This window comes from Chelonia mydas, chromosome 2 (genome assembly GCF_015237465.2).
Source record: "Chelonia mydas isolate rCheMyd1 chromosome 2, rCheMyd1.pri.v2, whole genome shotgun sequence".
Classification (NCBI taxonomy): Eukaryota; Metazoa; Chordata; order Testudines; family Cheloniidae; genus Chelonia; species Chelonia mydas.
Genome location: NC_057850.1, coordinates 103,597,567 through 103,609,703, shown reverse-complemented (window position 1 = coordinate 103,609,703; position 12,137 = coordinate 103,597,567). Strand labels below are relative to the sequence as shown.

Below are 12,137 nucleotides of genomic sequence, written 5' to 3'. Positions count from 1 at the left end.
CTTCTGCGCGGGGGGTGGAGAAAGGGGGGTGTGGGGGGAGGGGGGCTGATCTCTGGCTTAGTGCCCCTAGGGCACCCTGCCAGGGGGCGGGACTTTGCCCGGTTAGTCCTCACGCCTGCCGCTTTGCACGGCGCTGTGAACCGTGGCACCCCCAGCGCGGCGCCCCAAGCCACGAGCGGCTGCAGCGCCTGGGGGGCAAGAGCAGCGCGCGGGGGGCGGGGCGGGCCCACGCGCCGGGGAGCGGGGCTCCCGCAGCGGGCGAGGCTAAGCCAGCCGCTCGCCCGGCCCCGGCTGCGCCCGCCCCCTCCGCCAAGCGGCAGCGCCCGGGCGCGGCGGAGTGCGCAGGCCCAGGGCGAGCCGGGCTCCGGCGGGCGGGGACACGTGGGGCGCGGTGGCCGAGCGCGGAGCGGGGATGGGAGCCGCGCGAGAGAGCTGCAGCTCGCCCAGCTGCACTTGCTCAGCCGGCGGCAGGGAGGCTCAGGTAAGCGCGGCCGAGCGGTGTGGGCAGGTGTGGTGAGCCGGCCCCGGGGAGCTCCTCTGTGCCCAGGGTCTGTTGGTCCCGGCTTGTGCGGAGGCACTTGCCCCTGGCAGTTTTGCAAAGCCCGGGGGGCGCTGATCTGAGCACTTGCACTCGCCGCCGGGGTGGCGGCCCGTTTCTGTGCTAGTAACCGGCGGCTCTGGCAGCAGATCCCGCCGCTGGCGTTTACAGGACGGTGTGGAACTTGCAGGCGAGCCCCCTCCTCTCTGCCCGAGCCCTGGCGGGCTGCAAAACGCTTCGGCGTGGTTGCCAACCTCGGCGCCACGGCAGCCCTGCAAAGGGAACGGGGGCTGCTGTGCTGGGAGGCGCCGCCGGGTAAAGTGCAGGGCAAGCCGAGGGCGTTTTCGTTTCATGGGCTGGTGTTTAGGAGCAGACCGTATTGGTCCGGCAGGGCGAAGGGTGCGTCGGTAAATTACCCCCGCAGAAGAAAGGGAGGACGAACCCGCGGTTGCTGGGAGCCGGCTGCTTCGCAAGCGCTCGGCAGCAAACCTCGGCGGGGCCGCTTCACAGCCTGTGAGCCGCCGCCGGGCTTCAGCACCATGGAGAGCGCGCTCCAGGCAGCGACAGGCCGGCCGTGAAGGGCACTGAAGGCCACTTCCTCCCGCAGAGCCGAAGCGTGCAAGGAAACCAGTTGCTATGGGGATTGCACTGCTTCCCTCCTTGCTGGTGCCCTCGGTGGTACTAGGAGATTTACTCCTCTCCCTGCTCCGAAAACAAGTAGTCATTCGTGCGTCGTTTGTGTCTTCTGTAGAGTGGCCTGAAGAGGCAAATATGGTCTTCTCCCTTGGTGGAGGGCGTTCTGCAGCAGGAATGTTTATCAGCTGATCAGAATAAAACTAAGCCTCAGCCATCTCTGAGGTTCTGCTGATACCTTAGTGAATATAATTAGAGAAGGTGGAGAAAGAACTCTAGTAACTGAATGGTAAACAAATCTCTTTTACAGGGGCTATCCTGCCTTCTTGGGGCAGATGAAGGGTAATGAGTAGGGATTGTTGATGTGATTAGAGGCGGGGGGGGGGTGTGTGTGTGTGTGTGTGTGTGAATTCCTTTGCAACAGATATTCACAGGAGCTATATTATACAGTAAATATTTAGGACGTTTTTCTGGGGGGATGCCTTCCTTAATTGTTCCTAAAGGCATGTAAGTATAGGAAACTTGAAATCATGATTGCTTTTGTTTACAGGATGGTGCATCATATTGTAATTACTCACCAGGATAAAATGGATTTAACCTGTTGCAAGAAGCATTATTTAAAAGTTGTGAATCACTAAGTGTGAGACTGTGGCATTACCATGAGCCCTTAGTAAAGAGTACTGCCTAGTTGCATTGATCTCGCATAGTCACAATATGGTCTCTGAAAAAAGGAGTACTTGTGGCACGTTAGAGACTAAAATTTATTTGAGCATAAGCTTTCGTGAGCTACAGCTCACTTCATTGGATGCATACAGTGGAAAATACAGTGGGGAGATTTTATATACACAGAGAACATGAAACAATGGGTGTTACCATACAGCCTGTAACAAGAGTGATCAGGAAAGGTGAGCTATTACCAGCAATAGCTCACCTTTCCTGATCACTCTTGTTACAGTTTGTATGGTAACACCCATTGTTTCATGTTCTCTGTGTATATAAAATCTCCCCATTGTATTTTTCACTGTATTCATCCAATGAAGTGAGCTGTAGCTCACGAAAGCTTATGCTCAAATAACTTTGTTAGTCTCTAAGGTGCCACAAGTACTCCTTTTCTTTTTGCAGATACAGACTAACACTGCTGCTACTCTGAAACCTGTCAATATGGTCTCTGCTTCCCCCTTCTTGACTAAGGGAAGTAATTCGTGCCATTTCTCTCCCTGGTGTAGTTTACTTCCTCCTTTGTGCTGCCTTAGCTGAAGTCAGGCTCCACCCACCTGCAGAGAATGGGTAATAGTAGCTGGTCAATCTCCTGAGCACAAAAGGGTGTGGCCTATGCAGAAAATTAATGGGGTGCATTATGTCCACATTCTCCTTTGTATGGTTGTGTGATACAGCTCACAATTGACTCCCCAAACAAAAAAAGAGACCTGTATATAAAAGGCATGATGCAAAGCCCACTAAAGTCAATGGAAAGATTCCCACTGATTTCAATGAACTTTGGATCAGGCCCAGCCTGCCATGCTTGGGTCTCTATCCTAAGGGAACATTAGGTTTTGATATTCGATTTTGTAAGCATCAAGATTATCCCATGAATTATTATCCAGTATCTATGTTATTTACTCCAGAATTCACTATTTCTAGGGGTTCTCTTTTTCCTGTAGGTAAAGATTGGAAAGATGAGCCTTTAAACAGAAAGGTCAGAGTGTCTAACATCAGGAGGAAGAGAAGGACTTAAAACGTAAGAACCCCTTTTAATTTGTGTTTTACATTTGCAGGTTCATGGTGATGTATGTGCATGTGCTGAGAGAGCAACATCACACTTCCATTTTCTTCTGTTTTAGCATAGCTTTCAAATTCAGTTTTCTAAAAGGTAAACATTTAATACTTAAAACAATTAATTTATCATGAAGCAGTTTGAAAATTCATTCAGTAGTTTCTCCTGAAATATGCTCAATGTTTCATCCATCTATTCACAAAACTGATCACCACCTCCTACCCCCTCTCCCGCTGTATCAGTGCAGTGTAATAAAGCACAAAATAAACACGGGATAGTCTTTATGTGGGGTATAAAGTTGCTAGGGGATTGCTACAGTGCAGCTGCATTCTGAAGTTCTGATTGTAACTTCTCTGTATTTCTAGAGATTGGTAATGATTACACTGATCCACAGTTATGCCGTGAAAAGTTCTAAAGATTAACAGCTGTCCCTTGGTTTTATACAAGCTCTAAGCTCAGACCAAAACACTGATTTAGGGTAACAATGTTTACCCCAGTTTTGGGCAAAAGATCCCTAAACATAGGCTTTTAGGCCCAGATCCTTCAGGGTATTTAGGCACCTCACTCCCAGTGAAATGAATGGGAGTGAGGTACCCAAGTACCTTTAAGGATCTGGCCCTTCAAACCCACATCCACAAAAGTGAAGCCTATGCCAATACATTCAACACCCCAACACAGTAGCTGTCATTTATATTGATCTGGTACAAATGGGTGCCTTTGAACACTCCCCCACATATTTATTGTGGACTCCTTTACTTCACCTCACTTCAGCATTCTGTTCAATTCCCCTGCCTCATTCTCAAAAAGCAAGAGCTACATTCATGTTGCAGCTCAGAAGACAGACTACACTATTCCAAATCACCACTGGGGGCTGGAAACGTCTTCAACCTCTCCTTCCTCTGTCTAGGAACTGATAGTATTATCTTTACATGAAGAACCAGAGGCCAGGATAGATTTGCCACCATGTAATAGCTTATTTGTTTGAGCGATGGTTAGGGAGAGTGTGGGGGGGGGGGGGCAGGAGTTATAAATGTGTTCAAGAAAGCATCCAGTAGGACTGGCTAAATTTAATCAGATGTTTTTTAGAATGAAAAGAAATAAAGATCATAATTTGATGAACTAGCTGTCACAACTGTAATGCTATGCTCCACTCTTTTGACTAAAATTCTTTTTTGTCTACTAACCTTCATTCTGTGATACTTATCTACATTTTAACTCATAAATAATCAAATGCAACTATTAGCATTCTAGATTTCCACTCTAACCTTGTTTTAATATAGAAAACAATCTACATATAAAATAAGTAATCCCAGGTTGTGTGATTATCATGGGTTAATCCCATAGTGAGGAATTAGATTTTACAACATATCTCCTGATACACAATGAGGTTAGTTCACAATTACTATACAGTACCTCTTTTTAATATGGTGCATAGTTAATTTATGCTGATCTTTACAAATTAGTCAACCTTATGTTTTCTCGAATTAATTACAGTAAATTACAGGAGAGAATGAAGATCACTAGAGATATTGGGCCAGATTCACTGATATGCTCCAGTTGCTTTGCATGATTCTGCTGATGCAAAGCAGCTATCAACCAAGCTTAACTTCCCCAGGGGGCTGCTCTGTACCACCAGAACACCACAAAGCAGCCAAACACACTAGTCAAACTGACCCCATTAGGACTCATTCTTCCCTACCACTGACCTTGCGTTGTCCTTTACACCTCTGTAAAGTGAGAATAAAATACTTCCATTCTGATCTCACTATGCACAGGTTAAAAAATGATTATACAAGTTGCAAGCCAGTGGGGACTCACACATACAGTTTATATGAGGAGACAGTTTTGTCCTGTGAGATATGGGACTTGATTGGGAGTCAGGAGATGATTTGGTATGGGAGGGATGGCAATCTGCTTCCTGCTCTGCAAGTGATGCTCTATATTGACCTTAGTCAATCCCTTTAATTTGTGCGTTCACACCTCCATTTTTTTGGCACACCTTCAGGTGATCTCGAGACACTTTACAAACACAAATTAAGCCTCATAATAATTTGCGTGTGTCTCAATTTTCCACATCTGGTAAATGGGGATAATGCTGCTTACTCCTCATTGCAAGGCACTTTGAGGTATATTGATAAGATATTATTGTGTCTCATCTTTGAAGGAAGATATGACCATATGAATCTAGGAATGAAAGCTATGGTAATTCATACAGCCACTTTATAGTCTAGTGCAGTACACTGTCTAGTGCAGAGGATTAGAGGCCATGATTCCTGGGTCCGTTTTGGATTCTACCATTAACTTATGTGGTGTTAGGCAAGTAAGTCATTTAACTTCTCTATTACTTGCTTTACCCATCTATAAAATGGGTATTGATAGTACTTACCTACCTCACAGGGCTATTACGATGCTTAATTAGTGTCCGTAAAGAAAGTATCTTGAGATCACCTCAGCATGTGCAAAATATTTACGTTAAATCACTTCTCCCTTATTGCATATAGTTTTACCTTCTTTTTTAACATTCTGAACCCTCAGTGACTCCTCATGGAAAATTTTAAAAACATTCTGCTTATGAATTATTATTACTATTATTTTATTGTAGCATCCAGAAGAGTTCTGGTTACATATAGTCGTTTTTGTCTTCCTTCATTGTTTACTAGGAATATTTGCATGAAAACAGTATGTTTGGGGTGGGTGAGAGAGGATTTGCAGGCCGAGGGGACGTGGGGGGTTGTTTTTTTTTAAAAAATGTTCTTCAGTCGAAGTCATTGTCTTCTGTAACATTACAGCTACCTAGTTGCTGGGGAGATGGTTGTGATGTCACAAAGAAAGGACTTTGATTGCAGGTATGGAAACAGCAGGAACAGCAACTCCTAAGGAGCAAAGATCCCCCATACACACAGAGTGAATGAAATAAAAACCTGAACAACAACAACTGTTCTAGAAGCAGAATTCTTTATAAACAATATTTTTCGGAGTTTTCCACAAGGCTTCACTCTATACATTTTCATTCATGTCACTTTTGTGTGAGAAAAATAAGATCAAAGTTTATAGTATAGTAAAATTAATTTCCAGATATTACAGTGGAAAATGTCAAGGTTAGTGACATGTCAATTATCCTATTTGCAATGCCTATCTAGTAATGCTTTGCAGTTGCCCAAAAGATTTGTAAGAAGACATCTTCATATCCATGCAACTCTATCTCCAGAGAAAGGCATGTACCCATGTACCAGCTAATTTACTTTGTCTTTCAGTCTAGACCTTGAGATGTGTGGTTCTCCCTTGAATCAGACAGGCAGGATAATGACCAATAACCACATAGAATTGTCTTGCTTTCTGGGGGCTGCCTCCAGCTTTACTGTGTCTGATTTCAAAACATCTACCTCCCTCTCTAACTAAGGGGAGTCTCTTCTTGAAGACCATTAGGCCGGGAGTCTGTGCCATCTCAACCAATCAACAAAAAGCAAATCAGTCAGAAAAACGAGAATAATATTTCTTTGGCTTGGTCTGTGAGGAAACACCCTAGGGAGGAAGAACAAGAGTCTTGAGGCTGACGGGGAAAAAAAGAGAATGGGAATCTTTGGACTCCAATCCCACTCCCCACAGGGAGAGCTTCTCACAGAAGTGCTGCTTTAAGCACTCTGAAGTCAAGGGCTGCATCCGCAGATGTCGGGATGCTTAACAGAGAGGGTCTAGGAATGCTGGGTGGCAGCTTTGCAAAGCTTGTTCACCAGCACCTCCACTCTCCAGTGCAGGAGGTGGTCATGGAGCAGGCTCCGAATCTCATTGGACAAAGAACTTCCACATGTTGCAGGCCTCCTGGATACTGGATTTGATCCATTTGGCCTTGATATGTCAGGATGCTTTGAGGCCTTTCCACAGAAATTCTTATGAGACTATAATGGCAGGAATACATTAATACCAGGGGAATAGAAAAGCTACTACTATCAGAGAAAAGTGCATAGGATTCCTCAACACTGAGCCATGAAAAACAAAACAACCAGTGGATTACAGGATTCGTGTCATAGTGATGCCAATTTCTGTACCTACCAAGAGCTGAATTCTGCCATTGTTTTTAATTAGCATGCTCCAGATTTTTACATAATTTCAGTGTGAGTCATTCAGTATTTGTCCATCTCATTTAATATAAGGGGAGCTGGTATTCTGTAGTGAGTGAAATCATGTGCATTGGGGGTATTGCACCAGTTACTGAAGGGGATAGGGGCTAGTAGCCTATAAAATGCAAGAAAAGGGGGTTGGAGTGGGACAACCTTGTTAAAACTAACAGGTTAGGTATGCTTGCATTGCACTGTTTTAAGAAGTCAGGTGTGTTACTTGAAGCTGACGTTAGGTCTCACTCATACCTTTTGGTTCATATAATCCTACTAAATCCAAAACAAAGGCATTATAATACTTCTAAAATACTCATCTACAGATGGCATATTAAAGTGGCATACTCATTTTTAAAAGGCCTGATTGACCTCACTTATACAGGTGTAAGTCTGCTGAATTCAGTGGAGTTACAATAGTGTAAAATAAGTGTAAGTGAAATCAGAGTCAGGCCCTGGATATTTAAAAACAGAAAATCTTTGTTTTACTAGTACTTTATTACAATGGAAAGAATTTAGGACACTGGATTTACTTTTCGCAGTGGGTGAAATCCTAACCCTTTTGCAATCAATGGTGCCAGGCTTCACCTCACAAATTTACTATTGGCATTTGGTAAATTAAAATAGGCTTGGTAGTTTGTAATCATTTTCATTTCTGATTTTCAGATAGTAGAACAAATGTTCCATCCTTGAGTGTATTTTTATTCAGAAAAATTAATTTAAGGCTAGTCTTCATGACCAGGACCCCCTTGGCTATTTATGTCACAGTTATATATAATCCCACAGTTATGTCTCTGTTTTACAAGTTTAAGAAAAAAATAAAGCCATCAAGAAAAGTTTGTGAAATGTTCCAAATTAGCAGATAGAGCTAGCAAGCGATGCCTACCATGACTAATAGTAATGGTGTTTGTATCAGAGATCGAGGCACTCAGCCCTGCAGTCATGCAATGCCGCTTTAAATTTACATGAAATTAAACGATATTTCATCATGCATTATGGCACTAGAAACACTACATGTAAAAAACAACTTTGCTGAGTGTTCACACACCCGTCTTTAGGGTGTAATCCTGCAAGGTGTCAAGGGCTCTCAGCACCTACTGACTTTAATAGGAGTTGAGGGCCCCCACACCTGCCAGGAGTGCTCAGCACTTAGCAGGATCAAGCCCTTACTTTGGGAGTGTGGGGTGGAGATGCCTCTTTCCAGAGCTCCTATCAAGGGATTAATTGCAGCCCATTTTGATTTCCTTTTTGTAAAATCGCATAGTGTCACTAATTGGGTCTGTCTTGTGTGAAATCTCTCATTGCAGGTGAGAAGGATGAGCTCGTATGCGGATATCTGCAGCTCCAAGCAAGCGCATAGCGGCACGGAGGGAAGTTATCAACGCTATGGAGTTCGATCCTATCTGCATCAATTTTATGAGGACTGCACAGCTTCAATTTGGGAGCATGAGAATGATTTTCAGATCCAGAGGTCACCTAGCAGGTGGAGCTCTGCATTCTGGAAGGTACAGCTCATCATTCTACAGAAACTATTATTTGCTACAGGCCCAGTTTTCAGTGCTGAACACCCACCCTTTGAAAATGAGGCCCTTTTAACATATATATCTAGTTGGGCATCAAAAATTGAAGCACACAAAATCAAGTCACTTTTGAAATCTTAGCTATAATTTGTAAAAGTGTAGAGAAATGATTCTCAGCACATTCACGCATAGCTTTCACTGACATTCATATAAGCATACGTGGATGTCTGATCAAACTATCAGGGAAACAATAAGGGCTTGGTTTACTAAAAAGTTAGGAATCCTGTGGAAATCAATCTTTGCACTTATTATTTAAACTTGGCAGGAAATGTAATGTTGTGACTTATTTCTACCACACCGTCCTTTTAACCTCTGCAAGATAAAGACATTTCATGGACAGAAAACAGGAGGTGGTCACATGTAGTGACCCCACCATGGGTCATCAGCAGGGTTTGAATCCGGGACTTTCAATGCCAAAGCTCAGACCTCCACTACCTGCGTTAAAGAAGGAGCTTTGTCACCTAGTAGCAGTAATAGGTTAAGAACATAAGAATGCCCATACTGGGTCAGACCAAAGGTGCATCTAGCCCAGTAGCCTGTCTTCGGACAGTGGCCAATGCCAGGTGCTTCAGAGGGAATGAACAGAACAGGTCATCATCAAGTGATCCAGGTTATCTTTTGTGTGATGGAACCCTTAGAGCGGGACATGATACACGCTCACAGCCTCTACACGTGCATATTTCTTTTCCCTGGAAATTCCCATCCGTATGTTGATTTAAACAAAGATTAGTTGTTGAAACAATTCCAACATGGCAATTCATCCACATATTTGAATTCTATGAATCAGGGCTCAAAAGACAATGTCTGCTTCCTGGTAGGATTGACAAATATTTGTATAGACAATGAAAATGTTACAAACGATGAGGCCACATTCATTTTTAACCCTGTTTGTTTTCCAGGTCGGACTCATCTCTGGGGTGGTTTTTATGCTGATCGGGTTAACAGTTCTTGTCGTAGGTTTTCTTGTGCCACCGAAAATCGAAGCCCTGGAGGAAGAAGATTTTGTTGTTGTGGATAACCATGCCATTCAGTTTAACGGAGCCCTTGATATATGTAAGCTGGCAGGAGCAATCTTATTTTGTATTGGAGGGACCACAATGGCAGCATGCTTGTTGATGTCTGCTTTTGCTAAAAGCTACTCCAAAGAAGAAAAGTATCTTCAGCAAAGGTTTAAAGAGAGAATAGCAGACATAAAAGCCCATGCACACCCAGTCACAAAAGCACCAGCACCAGGAGAATCAAAGATACCTGTCACTTTGTCCAAAGTTCAAAATGTCCAACCTTTATCAGAAACCTGACATTTCCCTTTTTAATTTATACATCATTTAATTTGAAAAGGTCAGCCTTTGTGAGCATACGAATTTGTGTTTACAGTACAGCTTCAAGTACTCTGCTCTGTAAGAGGGGAACAGATTGGAAACCTTATCTAGCAGAATTTAAAGGTTGGCAAATGAGGGAAGTTTAGGTGATTAGTGCTTTGAATAATGTATTTACATGTTCAAATATATGAATTGTGTAAACAAGTGTTCACCTATGTTGATCTAGGTCAACCTACCAACACGGCTACAACAACACTGGAGGGAAAAAACAGTTTTTAACTTATCAAGTTTCTGTGTCATTTGAGAAAAATGGGCATTTTGATACCAGTTGTATCATGGCCATCCAAAATTATGCTCTGTTTAAAGTTAATGTGGTGTACTTTTTTTTAGCTAGGGTAGTTTTTAAAACATTTGTTTAGACTTGGTGTTCTTTCACTTTCCAGTCCTGATGTACATGGGGTAATATCCTGCCCTCTTCACCCATGTTGGTAGTCCTGTCATTTTCGGTAGTCTCCATACAAATAAGAGTGTACATATACACAGTCTGTGTATCTCACACACAAGAAACTCTGCTGCCCCGATTTTGATTAAGGCACAGATCAGCCAACAGTGTTTCCATATGGGAAACAGACATCATTTTAGGCCCAAATTTGCCACCAGTCCACACGGACCTGGCACTCTCCGTCTTTTGTAAAATCACCATATTTATTTAACAAATGCAAAATAAGGAAAGCAAGATTATGAAACATCCTATTTTAATTAAGAAAAAGAACTCCACATTTCCCCACTGGTTGTTTGGTGTGGTGTCCGTCATCACTAGTCTTTGCCAAATGTCCTTAAAACTCATATAACACATTTGGGCCTTGGCAGGATGGGAATTAGACTATGGTTTAAAGCAGTGGTCATCAACCAGTCGATCACGCTGGACTGGTCGATCCTAGAGGATCTCCCAGTCGATTGCAATCTCCAGTGGCAGCGCAGTGTGGCTGCCTAAGCCTATCCCGCCCCCACTCCCGGAAGCGGACACTGCAGCCCGGGGCATGAGGGCAGGGGTCTCCCTCCGCACGCGCTGCTCCTGCCTGCAAGCACCGCCCTTGCAGCTCCCATTAGCCAGGAGAGCTGTGGGGGGCAAGAGCAGAACAGCATGCGGAGCCACGTGCCCCCCGTCCTCCCTACTCCAGGGGGCGCAGGGGCGCATTGTCCCCTTCTGGGAGCGGTGTGGGGGCAGGATAGGCAGGGAGCCTGCTTCAGCCTTGCTGTGCCCACCGCCGACTGGGAGCCACCAGAGGTAAGTGCTGCCCTGTGGGAGGCTGCACCCCAACCCCCATCCCTGAGCCCCCTCCTGGAGCCAGCACCCCATTTCCCCTTCTGTGTCCCAACCCCACCCCCCGCACTCCAAACCTCTGCCCCAGCCCTGACCTCCCTCCCAGAGCCAGCACCCTGTACCCCCTCCTGCACCCCAACACTCTGCCTCAGCCCAGAGCCCCCTCCTGCACCCAAACTCCCTCCTAGAGTTTGGACCACTCACCCCCTCCTGCACCCCAACCCCCTGCCCCAGGCTTAACCCAGAGCCCCCTCTCACACTGTGAACCCCTCGGCCCCAGCCCCGATCCAGCATCCCCTCCTGAACCGCAACCCCCAACCCCAGCCCGTGAAGGTGAGTGAGGGTTGGGGAGAGCACGTGATGGGAAGGAGGGGATGGAGTGAGTAGGGTGGGGCTTTGGGGAAGGGGCGGGGCCTTGGGGAAGGCTCAGGGTAGACCCTGAGTTGCCCTTAGATTCAAAAAGTGATTTTGGGGGTAAAAAAACTTGAAGACCACTGGTTTAAAGTGAAATTCCTAGCCTGCTGTGTCCTGTCTCTACATGATCCCATTAGTTGACCTTAAAGAATCTATCTAAAGAAATTTTAAAATGTTGTTCTATTTTTATAGGTAGTAGAGTAAGCTCTCCTTAATTGGAATACATTTGTCTGGATGCTTACCTGAATATTTGTCCTGTCACTAAAGAAACTTAATTTTGTTCTCATATGAGGTAACTAGCTCATCCTCTTAATCTGTGGATTTAAATTAAAGATGTATAAAGAATGATGTGACCTTTGTATTCTCTGATAATATGTTCTACCTTATAGTTCTGTCTATTTTTTTGAATGGATTCAGTAAAATTATATGAACAAGCCAAACATGAA

The 12,137-nt window shown here is 44.7% G+C and overlaps 1 protein-coding gene across 5 annotated transcripts; it reads left to right on the top strand.

Annotated features, from left to right (window-relative positions):
- The first annotated feature begins 326 nt into the window (after positions 1-326).
- Positions 327-12,137, top strand: NRSN1 (neurensin 1). Of its 5 annotated transcripts, none has more exons than XM_043540048.1 (5): positions 327-481; positions 2,833-2,909; positions 5,735-5,784; positions 8,355-8,559; positions 9,534-12,137. In XM_043540048.1, the coding sequence occupies exons 4-5, from the start codon at positions 8,371-8,373 to the stop codon at positions 9,930-9,932; spliced, it is 588 nt and encodes a 195-aa protein (XP_043395983.1). In that variant the 5' UTR covers positions 327-481; positions 2,833-2,909; positions 5,735-5,784; positions 8,355-8,370; the 3' UTR covers positions 9,933-12,137. The 5 variants fall into 5 exon arrangements, with proteins under 5 accessions (XP_043395983.1, XP_037748984.1, XP_037748983.1 ...); XM_037893056.2 differs by having other exon boundaries at positions 5,735-5,791; positions 8,362-8,559; XM_043540049.1 differs by lacking the exon at positions 327-481 and adding an exon at positions 1,238-1,460 and having other exon boundaries at positions 5,735-5,791; positions 8,362-8,559.